This window comes from Struthio camelus, chromosome Z (genome assembly GCF_040807025.1).
Source record: "Struthio camelus isolate bStrCam1 chromosome Z, bStrCam1.hap1, whole genome shotgun sequence".
Classification (NCBI taxonomy): Eukaryota; Metazoa; Chordata; class Aves; order Struthioniformes; family Struthionidae; genus Struthio; species Struthio camelus.
In genome coordinates this window covers 17,284,960-17,302,106 of record NC_090982.1, presented here as the reverse complement: position 1 = coordinate 17,302,106, position 17,147 = coordinate 17,284,960, and the positions used below count along the sequence as shown (strand labels likewise).

Sequence of the window (17,147 nt, the reverse complement as noted above, 5' to 3'; positions counted from 1 at the left end):
TTAAGGTATTTTTAATTTTTAAATATTCTTTTCAATCTTACATTTAGTTCACATCTGCACCTTATCTTCCTATCTCATAGCAGACTGTTGCCTGTACTATTTGCAAAATTGACCACATTTATTTTTCTTGGTGTCCCACATGTAATTTCGGTTTCTCTCTTTAAGTGTTTCCAAACAAATGTACATAAACTAATTTGATCTGTAAGATGAACAGGAGGAAAGAATCTGATAGGGCTTGTAATATTTTATGAAGTTTAGAAAATTTACTGCAAAGTCGAAGTGCTGTATTTATCTCCTGACAAATACCAGAAAAAGTGACAGGCTAATATTTTAGCTGCTGTAGTTTTTTTTTTTTTTTTTAAGTAAGGCAATCATCACTCAGTTATTTCTACAATTTGTTGCATTAATATTTTTTCCAATAAATAACTTCAGCTACAGAACCTGATTCTGTATATGCTTTTTTTTGTCTGACAGCATTTGAACAACAATAGAACATATTTTCTCAATTCTGAACTTCTTGTTTTGTTTCTTAAACTTTATTTAATTCTATATGCATTACAGAGTTCATAAGAAATCCAAACATTTTTTGATGTGGATGTCCACAGCATAATTCAAACACACTGATTTTTTGTTTTTCATCTTTCTTCACTTCTGTTTTCTTCCTTTCCCGATGAACACAAATGACATTAATAGGGCTATTGCAGCTAAGTGTCCATGGTGACCCTACTGTAGCAAAGTTAGCTAGTCCAGATTTAAGTAAACAGTTAAACAACACAAGTGAGCAAACACTTAGTCTTTGTTGTCACAGTTGGGAGGGGTTGATTTTTTTTTTTTTAATTATTATTTTTTCCTCTCTCTCATTTCAGACTGATAAAGTACATAACTCAGAATGGTTATAGAAATGATTTGTGTCTTGTCTTAGTTACGGGGAAAAAAATAGAAGTTGAATTTTCTGATTTTTAGGCTCAAATACATGAGACATTTTTCTGACTTTATGAGCCACTTTTCAAGGACAGAAGTGGTATTCCTATCATCAAAATTACCTAAAGCAACTGTGTGTGCAGTGAGGTTTTTTTTTTTTTTTCCTTGATGGTGTTAATCTTTCCTTCAGCTATTTAAAGGCATTGGTAAGATCCCCCCTGTCGTCTCTAGGCCAGACGGTCCCAGCTCTCTCAGCTTTTCCTCATAGGAGAGATGTTCCAGTCCCTTCATCATCTTAGTAGCCCATCAATAGACTTGCTCCAAGAGCTCCATGTCTCTCTTGTACCAGAGAGCCCAGCACTGGGCACAGCACTCCAGATGTGGCCTCACCAGGGCTGAGTAGAGGGGCAGGATGACCTCCCTCCTCATGCAGCTCAGGAGCCTGTCAGCCTCCTTTGTCACAAGGGCATGGTGCTGGCTTATGGTCAACTTGTTGCCCCCCAGGACGTCAGCTTTCTTCCAATCCTCTGGCACCTCTCCTGTTCTGCACGTCCTTTCAAAGATGATTGAGAATGGCCTTGCAAGGACATTGGTCAGCTCCCTCTGCACTAGTGGGGGAACCTCATAAGAGCCCATGGTCTTGTTTAAAAATTCCTTAACCCAATGTATCTCCATATAGGGAAAGTCTTCCTTTCTCCAGACTTTCTCCCTGGTCTCCAGGGCCTGAGATTCCTGAGGGCCAGTCCTACCAGTAAAGAGTGAGACAAAGAAGGCGTTCAGTACCTCTGCCTTCTCTGTGTCTGTTGTCATCATGACCCCTGCCCTGCTCAACAGTGGGCCCATGTTTTCCTTAGTCTGCCTTTTGTTACTGATGTATTTAAAGAAGCCCTTCGTGTTGTCCTTGACATCCCTCGCCAGATTAAACTCTAGATGGGCCTTGGCCTTCGACCATCTTTCTTAGACTCCTTCTCCTTCTAGGGCCTGATCCCATGGGATTCTTTTAAGAAGGTCCCAGAAGATGCCTAAGTCTGCTCTGCTGAAGTCCAGGGTTGTGATCCTGCTTTTTTGCCCTGCTGCCTCCTGGCAGGATCCTGAACTCCACCATCTCGTGGCCACTGCAGCCAAGGCTGCCCCCAACCTTCAGATCTCCAACCAGGCCTTCTTTGTTTGTTAGTACAGAGTCCGGCAGAGCACCTCTTCTCACTGGCTCCTCTATCACCTGTGTCAGGAAGCTGTCATCGATGCTCTCCAGGAACCTCCTGGATTGCTTGTGCCCTGCTGTGTTGTCCCTCCAGCAGGTATCAGGGTGCTTAAAGCCCCCATGAGGACCAGGGCCTGTGAATGTGAAGCTACTTCCAGCTGTCTGTAGAAGGGCTCATCTACTTTTTCTTGACCAGGTGGCCTGCTGCAGGCACCCACAACAGTGTCACCCATGTTAGTCTGCCCCTTAATCCTTGCCTATAAGCTCTCAGCCAGCCCCTTGCCCACTTCAGGCAGAGCTGCATACATTCCCACTGCTCTCTCACATGAAAGGCAACTCCCCCTCCTTGCCTTCTTGGCTTGTTCTACCTAACATTTCATGAGCTTTTTGTTTTGTGCACAGGCTTTAACCTATCACTAGCCAGATAAGTATTTACTTTGTTACCTCCATGCATCTTTGGCAGTCCCTTGTTTACTGGCAACAAAAACTTACAACAGCATGGCAACTTATTTTCAGATACAGATTTAACTTTTTGTTTCCTTTCCCTAAAAATTTGTTGCTATCTTGTTTCTGTTGCAGCACTCATGATGTTTTTTGACTGAGGTTACTGCAGCTTTGCAAAGGCACCAACTTTCATAGCCAGCATGTGGAAGCTGGTCTCCTCATGAAATCAGCTTTTTCATTTGAAACAATGTGTCCAAACAGCACTTCTAAAGGTGATTAGAGATGGTGTTATTACAGGCTGCCTGCTTTTAGCTAAGGAAAATTGTCTTTTAGCCAATTAAAATAAAAATAAAACCACCTCACAGTTGCAACTTCAAGAGCAAAGATCAGTAGCTGTCACCATTGCAGAAAAGAAGCTTTATTTGCTCCTGTTTCAGGCAAGGCTAGCATATACGCTGAATTCATTCATTTCTGGAATGGTACACATCCCTGTTAGCGCATAGTACTCTACTGGAAATGGGACAATTTCTCCCCATGCTGTAAGTCAGTCAGATGTGCCCTTATCTGCTTCAGGTGTTCAGGTGCAGTGCAAGTCTGTAGTGTGTTACTGGAAGGGTAAAAAATGAATTAGCTTGCCTGAAGGGGCTAGAATTAAAGCTAATCTGATACTGAGCACAAAAAGCTCCCACAAGGTTCCTGGAGTTATCCTGCTACCGAGGCATCTCTCTGCTTGGATTATGTCAGAATGATTTTGGGGTAATCCTGCTGGAATCAGAACTGTATTTATGCATTAGAAGCAATGAGACATAGCTATGAAAAAAAAAGACGTAGCATGAAAAAAAAGAGACATAGCTATGAAAAAAAAACCTAAACACAGCAAAATGTTACTGCAGCTTTCCTTATTTATTTTGTATGACATACTAGAGTCAGCCTGAGTCCCCCTTGATCTGTACAAATACACAGTTTTGTCAGGCTTATTGGCCAGAAGTAGTCTGTGCTGCTGTTGTTCAGAAGGCAGACATCCAGCTTTGTTCACAGCACACCAAAGAAAGCAGTGACCTTGTCACAGTGGACACAGTGGTGAGGTGAGGCCTCACCAGGGCTCTCCTCAGCCCTGGGGAGGCCTCACCTGGAGTACTGTGTCCAGTGCTGGGCTCCCCAGTACAAGAGAGACATGGCACTCCAGGAGAGAGTCCAGCGGAGGGCTACCAAGATGATTAGAGGGCTGGAGCACCTCTCCTCGGAAGAAAGACTGCAAGAGCTGGGCTTGTTCAGCCTGGACAAGAGAAGACTGAGGGGGGAATCTCATCAACGTGTACAAGTATGTGAAGGGGGAGTGTCAAGAGGATGAGGCCAGCCTCTTCTCCGTGGTGCCCAGCAACAGGACAAGAGGCAATGGGCAGAAACTGAACCACAGGAAGTTCCATCTGAACCTGAGAAAAAACTTCACTGTGAGAGTGACAGAGCACTGGAGCAGGTTGCCCAGAGAGGTTAGTGGAGGCTCCTTCCCTGGAGACAATTCAAAACCCGTCTGGATGCGATCCTGGGCAATGTGCTCTAGAGGACCCTGCTTGAGCAGGGGGGTTGGACTAGAAGATCTCCAGAGGTCCTTTCCAACCTAAACGATTCTGTGATTCTGTGACAGGAGGGTGGGAAATGGAAGGTGACCCAAAGCTAGTGGCCAGGCTACAGCATTTCTTGGTGTGCATTCTGACAGCTGTTGTCTTGCTGGGTGCTGCTTTAACAAGGTGGTAGAAAAGTAACCAGCATTAAGATACGCTCATATTTGCTTTTTTTTCTCCTGCCAGAACAATATTACTCTAAATGGGTCTGGTTTTGGGGTGGAGGGGGTGGGGGAGAAAATGAAGGGGAGTTCCTTAACTGAAATAGTTTGAAATTGTTAAGCTCTTGAATAGCTGCTATTATTTAAATTATTTTCAATCATCTCATATGCTCATCTTCCCTTTGTATACAACCTGCTGGGTTGAAGGCGACCAAGCCGTCAGCATATAAACAACATTACACCCTTTGTCCTCACTGAAGGGACTTCATCTCTGCAGCACAATTGCTTCCACGCTAAACAAGTTGAAAGCTTGCACCAAGGGGCTGCATCATTTAAGTTAGTGGCCTGAGGTACTCATCATAAAGTACAAATACCAATACCGGGTAGGTCAGCCCAACACACAGGCTTGCATTGAATTTAGACCATGGCAATGCTGTGAAATATTCACGGCGGGGGGGGGGGAAAAATTACCAGTTCCAAGAACAGCTCATGCATCTTTATTTAATTTTTACCTTTTTGGTAAGCAGGAGAGTTTTCTTTCAATCAGTCCATTTACATACTTCAACAGCCAAGTACAGATTGCAGTGAATTTGATGGAGATCTTGCAACATTAGAAAACTTTTCTCAATATACATCCATTTAAGCAACAGCTTGTAGGTTAGAATGAGTGCTAGTGTCAAATCTGCACACCTCACTCCAGGTGTACAAAGCAGCGTTGCAGCAGCACATGAAATGCCCACACTGGGCAAGTAGTACAGTGTGTTTTACATAGTGCAATCACTTTTAGAGGAAAAACTCTAGGAAGGCCACATTTTTTTTTTTTTTTTAATCCTGTCAAGGTTACAAATGACAGGGGGTGGAAATCAGACCTCTGGCTGAACTAACTCTTGTGCAGGTAGGTTCTGGGTATAGGCACATCCTTCAGAGATGATCTCTGAATCTGTCCTGTAATCAAGAAAAAAACATATTGCTTTGTGATTCAGAGAGAAACCTATTATACAATCTCTACCCTAACAATCTTGGCCAGAGTTGTTAATTCAGCTGTTTTTAGATTTCCTAGAATATGCTCTTTGATATAGTTTAAATCCCCAGTAGAGAAATAGAAGTTGCTATTGACCACTATTAGAGTTACTCTATTTATAGTCATTTGACCATATTAGGCATTGCCTCTGCATACTCCAGTCCACAGTGAAAAAAATCAAATTTCCACAGACTTGGAGAGTCTTGCTTTTCTGTAACTGTAATGTTGACCAATACCAAACAAACAAACAAAAACCTACCAAAACTAAGTCAGACAGAAACTGCTACAGCAAAGCATCACTGGTAATGTTGTTCTAATACAAAATGGAGCGCTCATGACACTGCAAGTCATCATGAGCAATATTTTAAAGATACAATAAAGTGATTTTTTTTTTTCCCAGTAAGATTTTAAAATATGCAACTGTGCTTAACAGTTCAAACTACACGTAAACAAAGAACAGCTCCCTGCAATAAGGTGTAAATCAAAATATTATAGCACCAGCTCTCAGCACCAAGGAGTTGCTGCTCACTGACCACTTCTAGTACATGATGCATTGTATCTGGTTTATGATGCTGAGGTTTCTGCTACACAAGTGCCACAGCGGGACAGACCTGCCCATTTTTGCTGAAATTTTCTTACCAGGTGTGCACAAATTATATGCCTCCCTTCCATGGATAAAATCAGACAACTAGCTAGTGACAGTACTAGAAACACTGAATGGGAAATGGCACCTGAGGGAAAAGTAGGTACTGCATACCTAATTCTGAACAGGCATGGAGGAAAGGTAACATTATCTGAGTAACTCTCTACCTAAGGAAGAGCTCAAATCTGAGAGGAACTAGAGACCATAGAAAAGAAACAAATCTTTCTCTGCTGAAAGCCATGGACATAGTATTGTCAACACTAAAGATTTTATTTCACCGTCAGCAAAGTATTAACCTCCAAAAAGGCTGTAAACATATGGGTCAGATTACGGTACAGTGGTAACTTTACACTATTAAGAGCCTGTTGTTAGAGTGGTCAGGTTTTGTCTTTTGTCTGAGGAGGGGAAAAAGGGACAGGAAGCCTGGCCATTTCATCATATAGAAATTTTACTCAAAGCTAATGTAGAATGTTCTTTCTTTTTAAGTGCAAATTTAAAAGTATTTGTTAGAAATCAGCCTGAGCTGGGCTGCTGTGAAATGACAGACGAGCGTTACAACATTGACAAGTCTAAATCATTACAGGCTTCCAAAGCAAGAATAGGATGACATGTAGAAGAACAACAAAAAAACCCTACTATTAAAAAATATCATTGCAAACTCTGAACACTCTTCAAAAACATATCTAGAAAAGACTATTAATTTGTTTTCCTGCAGCTGAGGAGTGTCCATGCAAAACAATTTTGAGAAGAGCAGTGTTCTACCTGCGCTCCAACTAAACCCAAACCACTTGTCCCACACAGCTCAGTAAAGTGCTCTCTTGTGCATCCCTTGAGGAAAAAGGTTCTCATTTAAAGACTGGGAGGCCAAGAGTGCCAGATGGGGAAGGCATAGTCTTGGTCAATCCATTCTGAGGTCAGAGAAAGAGGAAGGAGAGAAGTTAACAGTACTCTGCCTTTCATAACCCAGGGAGAGATAGGCTGCGCAAGTGAGGAGCAGACAGGACAAGCAGAGGTGGATCTGTCCAATGAAAACCAGCCTCTGTGAAGCCCCAGGAGTTTTTCTAACACAGACTTCTGCAGCGGCAGCTTTCACTTTTTACAGATAACAAAGACTAATTCTGTTGTAGAGTGAGAAAGAGTCAGTATTTAGACACCAAGTAATAGTATCCACACACAACATAAAGTGAAAATCAAATAGGCATTTCACTTCCAGTGCTGGTGGTTCTTCAGCAATTTCTTTGAGGGACAAAGGGGATCTGAGTAGCATTCTTTTGCCTGTTTAAAGAAACAAAAAAATGCATCTTGCCCTGAACATTTTCTTTTTATGTTGCACACTTACAAGCATTCTAGGGCAGATCATTAGAGGTATTTACTGATACAATAATAACTAACCAGTAGCTTAAAAGAGTAAAAATAACATTAATGGGGAACAGAATTTAAGGCATTTTTTATTTTGGCCAGGAATGATGCATGCTACAGAGTAACCTTCATCTTCCCACTTGCTTTTCAGACCACTGCACTTTTTTTGTTTTACATGGCACTTCATAGTTTGTGTTTTACAATTTAGTCAAGATTTTCAAGTGTTCTCTTCAATGAAAAGGCCTTCTCTTGTAGCTCAGGTCTGCTGTCTGATGCCATTGTAGATAACGAACGAATGAGGTGGTCTCTGCTTTCTGGTGTCAGGCTTTCCCACTGTTTAGCTTCTGTACAAATAGAGACAGATACTGGACTTTAATACTTGAATGCCAAAAAACCCCAACACGTTCTCTCCATCCCTGGCAGGCTGAAGAGATACTGCTTCACATTTCACTCTCAATCCATACCGCTGCTTGAGGAGAAAGCTATTGGAGAGGCAACCTCAGTTGGGCACACAGGTACATGTGCCATCTCCTGCACAGGGAGCTGTGCTCATTTAGAGCAGGCTGAACTTGAGTCTCTAGGCCTGGAACACGTGAAAACATGTTTCTGACTTCACAATTGTTTCATGTGATGCGAGAGGAATGAAAACTATTTTCTGCTAGAATAAAAGACACATGCAGGGCATAACAGAAATCCAAAGGAAACGTCTGCTAGAGAGCAACTGCAGACTTATGACATTAAGATCTAAACACACAGATGCATTCTCCCAGGTAACTTCTGCAAAGACTCTAAAATTCTGCAGAGAAACTCTAAATTGACAATGATGAGCTAGGTTTGGCACAGGAAGGGTAAAAACCTCTCCTCTGCACAAACACTCTCCCTTCTATGGAGCCTGAACATAATGCAAAATCTGACTTTAGAAATCTGAAAGGCTGGAAACAGCCTGTCTGACTCAGTCCTGCATACTCTCTGTGAAACCCTCCTTGCTGGAGGTTTTCCTCACTTAAGGGGTTATTAATGGTCCTTTAGACCTCGACTTTATCCACAGCTGCTTCAAGTCCTCTCCAAGTTTTCCCAGTCTCCAACCTCAAAACTCCACATGCCAACCACCCACCCTTCCAGGGCTACATGCACACTGCTCAATCACCCAGTTTCGCAAATAGGCAGTAATGCCAACTTTCCATGTTTCCAGGCCACACAGCCAAGTACCACCTTTCCCAAACGCTGACTTTCCCACACGGTAAGTGAAGATCCTCACCATTCAGTTTGGTGAACAGCAGTTGTATCACAGACAAAGCTTCTGTTCTTATGGAGGTGTAGCTTTTGTTTTCTAAGGGAAAAAAAAACACATTCAGAACCAAACGCACACTAAAGAGCAGTCACCACTGTGGACTCAAGAGAGCTACTTTGTGCTGCCAGTCTGCAGTGCTCCCAATTAGTCATATCTATGAACGGCAGAGAGTAAGCAAACAGAGGTTACCAGGTCCCTTAAGCCTTGTGCATGGCCTCTGCATGCCTGCAGCACTACTGTTCCACATGTTGAAAGGGAAACAAAGTTGGCCTAACTGCAGTGTAACCACAAACAATTTCTGTGTATAGTGGACTTTGCTTCTGCTAAGTTGTAATGGCTATAAACCATCCGGATGTTAATAAGCAGCATTCAGTGAGGGTACATAGACCTACAATCAAGCATCAGGCTAAAGTCTTTGAAAGTTTTGGTTTCCAGACCTAAAATCTTGTAAATGCCTCACTCCATTGTAGGCTTAATAGCTAAAAGAAACTCAACTGTCTTTTCTTCCCATGAGAGGCATCTGGATCTGTAGGCAGCTGTAACACAGGTGCTCTTCTGGCATACTAGAGACAAGAGCCGCATTTGGGTACGTGGAGACTTTGCACTCTATCACAGTCATAGGATAAAGCAAGAAAACTGCCTCAGTAACAAGCACCCCCAGGACTGTCAACACTATGTAGGGGGCACTTTCATACCCATATGTGCTTTCCTCAGGGAGAGCACAAACTGGCTCAAAGTCTTGGAGCTCCATGCTTTGGCTGCCTTAGCAAATCTTGAGTATCTCCAAAGCAATGTACTGAAGAAGTCTGAACTTGGGGAGCAGAAAAATATTGTTTCATTAAATCACTAATAGTCTGATTAGACGAGGTTCGTCTTCTACAGGGAAAATTACTGAGTTTCAGATTTACATTCCTGACAGAGGTACCTGTGCAGGAGTCTATCCTCCTCTTCCTCCCCCTCTGAGGAAAAGACTGCAACTGCAAAATCAAAATAATCACTGTGCAATGCAAAGAAGGGTAAGGTATTGTCTCTGACAGCCTATGCTTATCCTTCACTTCTTCTGCTAGCCATATTTCAGAGGAACAAGCAATTCATCATCAACCAAAAACTGGGAAAAGTCCATTTACCTAAAGAATAGGTGATAGATGAGCAGGTTTCCAACAGTATTCCTGTCAAAGCCCCAGGGTCTGAGTGCTCCTCATCGAACAGCATTAACCTGCCAAATGCCAAAAATGCTGTCAGACCTCCTGCGCTTCCGATCAGCTTCCTCTGAGAAATCATTAATAGCACTGCCACATCACTGCTTTCTGCCACTATTTCACAAAACAGTCTGCAGCATCAAAGAAAATCAGAGTGCAGAATTAGAAGAATTACCCTTGAAAGTAAGCATTCATGGCTTGCAGCACTCCAAGTTGCACTTTCCACGTACTGAGTTTTAGACGCTCACACATTAACTTGCAAAATTCTTGTCGATAGCGACCTACAGAAAAGTAAGGATATCACTATGTTGCAAAGAGGAAAAGGAGAAAGAAACATTTCCTGTTCTATCTCTCTCCCAAGTGCTCCCTGTACTGTACTCGAAGTGACATCAAGCAACATCCTCTAACAAGTGACCCTAAAAGTCTGCACCCACCTAGGCAGGACAACACTTATTAACAAACATTGGAAGATGAACAGCTACACAGTACATTTTGACATGTTAATAAAAGCAGCCTGTTTTTTCAAACCTATGCACTTCCTTCACCTTGTACCCGCTTTGATGCAAAGTGAATGTAATCAGCAGAACTAGGCTTCTTCTGATAAGCGTGCCACATCAGGCATCCTGCATTAGAAGATGATGTCCTAAAAGTTTCAGCACGCCTCTACAAATTCAGAACAGTTCCATGAACTGAAGAGTAAGGAGTTTACCCAAGGATGGGCTACTCGGTGGGAAAGTTTTTGAGGCAGCTTTCTCACTGAAGACCTGAAAGGTCTTGCAAGCTGCAAGCATCTTGCAAGCTGCAGGCAGTGAAATCCTGCAGCTCCTCCCCACCCCTCCACAGGATCTCCAGGCCTCCTCCCACCCTGCTTTTATTTTTAGGGGGAGACAGTATGACTCAAGAGAGTTCACTGTGCACACCATAAACTGACTTACGCTGTGTCTCTGGGCTCCTCGGCCAAGCTTTACCCAGACTCTCGAAGGCACAGATCAGGGACTCCATCTGCATCTCTTTCTCCCTCACATCCTCATCCTCTTCATCATGCTTTGGTGAACCCACACCCATGCTCTCAACAGAGTTCTGTGGAGGCCATGAGGGGAAGGCATGTTTGACAGAGGGATGACAGCAAGTTAGTCAAACAGTTCAGCTTAGTCTTCCCTTCCGGTTTGTGCACAGCAGCCCTTGTACCTAGTCAGAGTCCCCCGTTCAGACACAGCACAGGCCTCCTTGGCCAGTAGCAGCTCTGACACTACTGGCAACCTGCAGAAATGCACACCAGCCTCTGTGCCCTTGCATTCAAACATCTCCCAGGGCTGTGAGGGTCTCATTTGTAGAGCAGCAAAGCACTGCAGATTCTCAATGGAAGCAGACTAACTATGCAGCTTCGTAGGAGTCTCCTGCTGCCTCTAGAGCAGCCGGGAATCAAAATTTAATGCAGCACTGAGATGATGCTGGACACCACAGAAAGGACTCTGCTTAGAGAGCAGTTGGGCTAACTGAGAATTTGGGTAGCAGTAACAACCCTCCCAGGGCTCACCAACAATCTGGTATTCAATTCCATCTAGGATCTGGCTGAGTGTGTGGTATTTCTCCTATTAGCTGCCTCTTCTGGGCAGAAATGTGGAAAACCGAAGGTGTGCATCTAACAACATCAGCTGGTTTGTCACTGCTTGGAGTTTTGTTTTGAAAGAGGGAAAACGCAAGAAGCAGCTGAACTGTCACCTTCTTTATCATGGGAAAGACGATATCTGCCAGCTCCTGGAACCGGTCTTCCTTTGTTGCCTGTAACACTGCAGCTGCACAGCGCAGTGCTACCATCTTATACTTTAGGTTCTCTTTCCGACACTCTTTCAGGACAGCCTGGGCAACCTCACTGACACTGGGTTGACCAGGCACAGGCTTCTGCAGCTCGGCACTGAAACACAAGGAGCATAGACATTATCGGACCCCCACTAATACCTTCCCAAACACAGCTTTTCCCACAGATAGCAAGCAATTCCCATGCGCAGGCACAGGGTGGCCTACCAACAGCAGTAGCTAAACTTACAGTCTGGTGCTCTTCTGTTACAATGTCTGTTCTCCCTCACTTCTCTTTCCTGCTCTTCCTCATATGTTCTCTATGCTTTCCTGCTCTCTTTCCTCACCCATCTTCTACCTCTTGCTCTCTTTTCCCTTCAAAGTATCTACCATTCCCTTAGTCTCTTCTTTCTTCTTCACAATTCTGGCCTTTCTTTCTCGCCCTATTTCTACCATTCTGCTTCGCAAGTCCCTCCACAGCATCTTCTGCTCCTCCCAGCCCTCACCAGTGACCCTGACAGACAAAGACAAGCAGAGAGGAAACCGCTCACTTCCTGATAGGAGATCTGTTAAAACAGTGTTCACAAATTTATACTTCTTCTTGCCTCCCTGTCGGAAGAGACAGAGTTTCCCTAGCACCAGCTAGGCAACAGCCCTGTGCAAAGAACCTCCTTTTGGGGATCTCACAGTCTGAAGGTACCACCTTTTTCAAGGCACTTACTTGCATGTGGAGACAACACTGGCAATGGCCTTTAGCAGCTCCTCCTGCAATCATTAAAACAGTAAATTAGTAAAACACAGAAACGTTCCCCAGCCTAATGACACAACGCTACTGCACAGTGGTATCCTTTGCACTCTACTGCTTGAGGTAGTGGGGAAATATGCCCCGATACCAGCCAAGAGAAGCAATGTTTTCCTCCTGCCACTTCTGAGAGGCTGCTGTTCTTTCTCCTTTTTCCTAAATCACAGGTCTTGACTTTTCATCTACACTGACTGAGAGTGGAAAGGGGCCCTGCAGCGCCTCTGAGTACAAGTTAGCTTCAGGGCTAGAATATTGTGCAGAGGATCTAGCGTAAACAAGAATCCAACTCTCAGAGAAATCTGAATTCCACCTACGCTTATGTTTCCTTGCGTTTTTATTTCCATCAAATACAGGGCAAAAGCCAGGCTGCCTAAGCTGGAGTTCCTAACTATGCTCCTCTGCAACCCAAAATGCTGCATCTCCTGTCTCAGGTACTGAATGCTGGTGCTCACATCAATACTTTAGGGGCCAGCGCTCTTTTTTTTTACCTTTCCAGTCCATGTTCTTCCAGGCAAGCCTTGCAGCAATGCAGACAGCACTATTCCCAGGTGCGGTGGTACCAGAGAACCTGTCTGTTTGGCAATTGATGCCATGGCAGCTGCTCCCTGTGCTTTCATCTTCCAAGACTGGGACTGCAATGCCTTCTGGGTAATGACTATCAATTCCTGCATGTACAGTCTGATACCACCCTGAGTACCTGCATGGCAAACAGAGGAACATTGCAGTCTTGCCACAAAAGGAAGAAAAAGCCTAATCTTATTAGGAAAAAGAAAAAGAAAAAGAAAAAGAAAAAGAAAAAGAAAAAGAAAAAGAAAAAGAAAAAGAAAAAGAAAAAGAAAAAGAAAAAGAAAAAGAAAAAGAAAAAGAAAAAGAAAAAGAAAAAGAAAAAGAAAAAGAAAAAGAAAAAGAAAAAGAAAAAGAAAAAGAAAAAGAAAAAGAAAAAGAAAAAGAAAAAGAAAAAGAAAAAGAAAAAGAAAAAGAAAAAGAAAAAGAAAAAGAAAAAGAAAAAGAAAAAGAAAAAGAAAAAGAAAAAGAAAAAGAAAAAGAAAAAGAAAAAGAAAAAGAAAAAAGAAGAAAAAGAGGAGAAAAGCACCTATAGCAGTTAAGGATTTCTCTCTTTTTTGTCAGAAAACATATCAGCAGGCCCTTCTTCAGGCAAGGGGGAAAAGAATTTCCAGGCTGACTAAAGATGGGTTCTGTTTTCTAGGTGTTCCAAAAGGACCTGAAGAAAATCTCTAATATGTCCCTCCACACTATGGAAACTAGCCATTGTTTTGTTCCATTTCTGAGGAAATTTAGACTTTTTTGTAAGAACAAATCACTGCAAAACCTCTTCCGGAAGCTGCTTTCCCACTCCCAGGAAGGAACCTGGTGTCTGGGGACCAGATCCAAAATCAGGTCAGAGAAGGAGCTAGCAAAGCTATTTTGCCACGCAGCCACATCTTCCTCTTAAGACAGAAAACATGGCAAATTAGCCTTTTTATAGAGTAGATTCACCTTGAACTTAAAACCACAGGCACCACTGAAGGATCAGACGAGATCATCAACCCTAGGGAGAGGTCGAAGTCCGCTATAACTTCAGAGCGTGCAGCACCCTTCTAAGGCTGGCACCAACATTTCTGGACATGTCCGTCTACCTGCAGCATGATATGGGCTGTACTACAGCGCCATTAAGTGCCTCTCAATCTTAGAATACTTCTCCTCATTGTGTTTGTGTATCCTCCGCTATCAGCAGGTCTTTAACTATTTTAAATAACCGCAGAGAGGCCAAATAACTTGCCCAGACTCACAGAGGAAGTCTTTAGCAAGGAAGAAAATGGAAGCAGGTTTCTGAAATCTCTTGCCGTGAAAACTCTATTTCCAAAGTGGATTTCCAGGAAGCGTGATATTTCATACCCCATGTTCCACAGAAAGATCTTACCTCTCTTATGGCAACTTACCAGGCACGTTTTCCTGCCAAACTTCAGTCCACAGAGTAGAATTCTCTTTCTCTCCTTTCTCTTCATCAGAGACCTCATGCATGCCAAGAAAAGCCAATGGCAAGACGTGTTTGGCATGGTTCTTCACTACATCTGGACTGTAGCGTCCCATAGCATGCACAGTTAAAGCACAGCCTGTTCTGTAAACTGGCTCTGAAGAAGTAAAACAATCATATTGTGTGGTAACTGGGAGGCAGGATTTTCATTTCACAGCTTGGTCAGCCTCTTGGGAAGCAGAGGAAAAGCACAGTATTGCATAATGATACATGGGAGTTCTTCAGCTAATAAACTAAACATCATAATACAGAAACATTTATTTACCAGTTTCTGCCATGGCCACTAACTCTTTTCTGCACCATATGCTATAACTGAATACTCAAAAGAGCCACATACCTTCCTTCTCCATGTACCAACTGCTAAGTTTGTGCAGCAGCTTCTCAGTGCTACTGTCCCGGGAAGCCTGCAAAAGAGAGGAGACTCAAATCACTCCAACACATCTTAAAAATAGTAACAACAATAATAATAATAATAAAAAAAAAAAAGTCAACCCTCAACTCACCCGGACTAGATGCCCCATAGCAAAGGCAAAAGACTTCTGTACCACACTGTTGCGATCGGTCAAGCCACTGAGTAAAGCACTCATAAGTTTGCCTGTTGGAAGAGAAAACACAGATGTCACTTTGTCTGGAGTACCATGTCTTTATTGCTGTGACAAGAACTATAACACCCTGCATTTTATTAACAGATTTAGCCATTTATGCATGCTCTCTTTTCTCATATTTCTGGTCTGGTCCTTATGCTTAGCAAGTGCACAGCATAACATAGTTCATAGTGGCAGGAAGCCTGAGTCTGCACACCTCAACCAACAGCGTTCCCCTGATGCGGGCACACTAGCTGATCAGTGCCTTCAGCTCTATTTCTATTTTGTAACAGAAAGGAGATCTCCTCTATAAAGAGGAGACTAAAATTCTAGTGATTGTCAACAAAATCCGAATTCGGGAACAGAGGTTTAAGAGCAAGGGCCTTCCTGTCTGAGCTAGAATAGCTCTATTAACGTTGAGAGAAAGCAAATTTCTTAAGCCTTTTTTTAATGATACAGCCACCGAAATCAGTCAGGCAACAGACATCCTGGCCAGTGCTTTTAACAAAGGTCGACACACTGAGAAAGTCACAAAAAAGGTACTGTACACCGGGTCAGGAGTGCAGTCCTTGTTTATTCTGGGTAGCACAAGTTGAAGAACATGTGCTTATTACACCACTGCACTAACACAGGCATTGCTAGTCTGTTCCAGTGAAAATCTAAAGAGAGATTTCAGCCTGTATTTCCCTCGGTGTACTAGGGAATTCCCTCAGCTCTTCCCTCTGCTCCTTCAAATGTGATGGAGGTATTCAACATCCCACGGATCTACCTCTAAAGCATGCACAAGGGAGCTTCAAACAGCGCTTTGAGGGAAATACACACACAAAGATCACTACTATGATGAAAATCAAGAGCCAATGGGGAAGAAACGCCACCTGTAAAAGAGCAAGAAAATCAACTTTTAAACCTTACGCTAGAAACCTCAGGGCCTTACCTGAGTAAGGTGTTAAGTCCTGGGGACACTGCGTGGTTAATGACACAATTACACTGGCACAGCCTCCCTGGAAGATTACAAGAGGAAACAAATATAAGAAAAAACAACATTAGCCCCTGGTATTACTATTAATACGTGCTGTGGTCCCAGATGTACTTGCGCGATATGCTCTAGACCCAGCCAACGTCTGCCCAGATATACAGGGAGCCAGTGTTAGAAGCAGAAGAACACTTTATAACAAATTAATTACAAAAATCAAATTAGAAGTAAAACGCTACCAGGACCACACTCAGGATGGATGGCCCTGGGAGATTCAGAGGTATCAAGAGAAACGTTCTGCATTCTGCTCCCTCAGAAGCCAACAGGCATGCAGCCAAGAGAAGGCTGCTGTGGCACAAGCAGTTAAAAGCACAAGCAGTGTGGCACAAGTGTTAAAAACAGCAGTGCAGATGGACTGAGACTCAGACATAAAGCAACTGCAATCTGAATGAGCTAACTGTCACTTCAAAAGAGAAAGTGAAAAGAACCATGTTTAACTTGATACTTCATTGCATTTCCTTTTCCATTTCTGAGCAATCCATTAAAATCACAGGCATACCTTTGTGCCAAGGCCTACTCCACTTTTGATCAGTTCGCAGAGCCGAGGAACCAGCTCACCCAGGATGGACACATCCAAGTACTGTAAGCTCTGGAGAAAGCCAAAGGACAGAAAAAAATGGTAAAGGTGAAGCCGCTCTGCTTCCAGCTGTGGGCTACCTTTGGTTCTGCATGCTGGTGTTTCGCTGCATTGTGAGAGTTTGCTGCGTGGTGCAAGGGGACTGTGAGGTAGCTTACACCACGTGCCCATTCCCTTGTACCACTTCTATGCTGAGATGACCTTGCTGAAATTAGCAGTTGCACTGTTGGTATGGATATATTCCTGTATTTCACCTTTTTATAAAAGTGAAAGTAGCACACTAGCAAGAAGTCCTTTTAGGGGGGGACAGCAGAGATGCAGATCGTGCATGTTTTAGGATAAAACCCAACATTCTTTCATGCGTCTAAATGCGGTTACCCTAATGTAGCCAAACTAGACAACAAAGTGAAACTACTCAAGACTTTTTTTTTTAACAGGTCAAGGCAAACAAGCAGAA

General features: G+C 43.2%; 1 protein-coding gene across 4 annotated transcripts in view; it reads right to left on the bottom strand.

Moving 5' to 3' along the window:
* Positions 1-4,830: 4,830 nt before the first annotated feature.
* ECPAS (Ecm29 proteasome adaptor and scaffold) overlaps positions 4,831-17,147 on the bottom strand; it is a 65,655-nt gene continuing 53,338 nt past the window's right edge. For 3 of the 4 annotated variants that reach the window (XM_068926665.1, XM_068926664.1, XM_068926667.1), the window contains 13 exons: positions 16,613-16,702; positions 16,015-16,081; positions 15,000-15,091; positions 14,834-14,900; positions 14,402-14,593; positions 12,950-13,158; positions 12,381-12,424; positions 11,585-11,777; positions 10,798-10,942; positions 10,038-10,143; positions 9,791-9,879; positions 8,631-8,702; positions 4,831-7,716 (listed from right to left, as the gene is read on the bottom strand). In XM_068926665.1, coding sequence (XP_068782766.1) covers positions 7,577-7,716; positions 8,631-8,702; positions 9,791-9,879; positions 10,038-10,143; positions 10,798-10,942; positions 11,585-11,777; positions 12,381-12,424; positions 12,950-13,158; positions 14,402-14,593; positions 14,834-14,900; positions 15,000-15,091; positions 16,015-16,081; positions 16,613-16,702 — 1,506 coding nt within the window. In that variant the 3' untranslated portion in view covers positions 4,831-7,576. Of the gene's footprint in view, positions 7,717-7,836; positions 7,956-8,630; positions 8,703-9,790; positions 9,880-10,037; positions 10,144-10,797; positions 10,943-11,584; positions 11,778-12,380; positions 12,425-12,949; positions 13,159-14,401; positions 14,594-14,833; positions 14,901-14,999; positions 15,092-16,014; positions 16,082-16,612; positions 16,703-17,147 lie in introns of all 4 variants that reach the window. The other variant, XM_068926666.1, reaches the window with a different exon arrangement.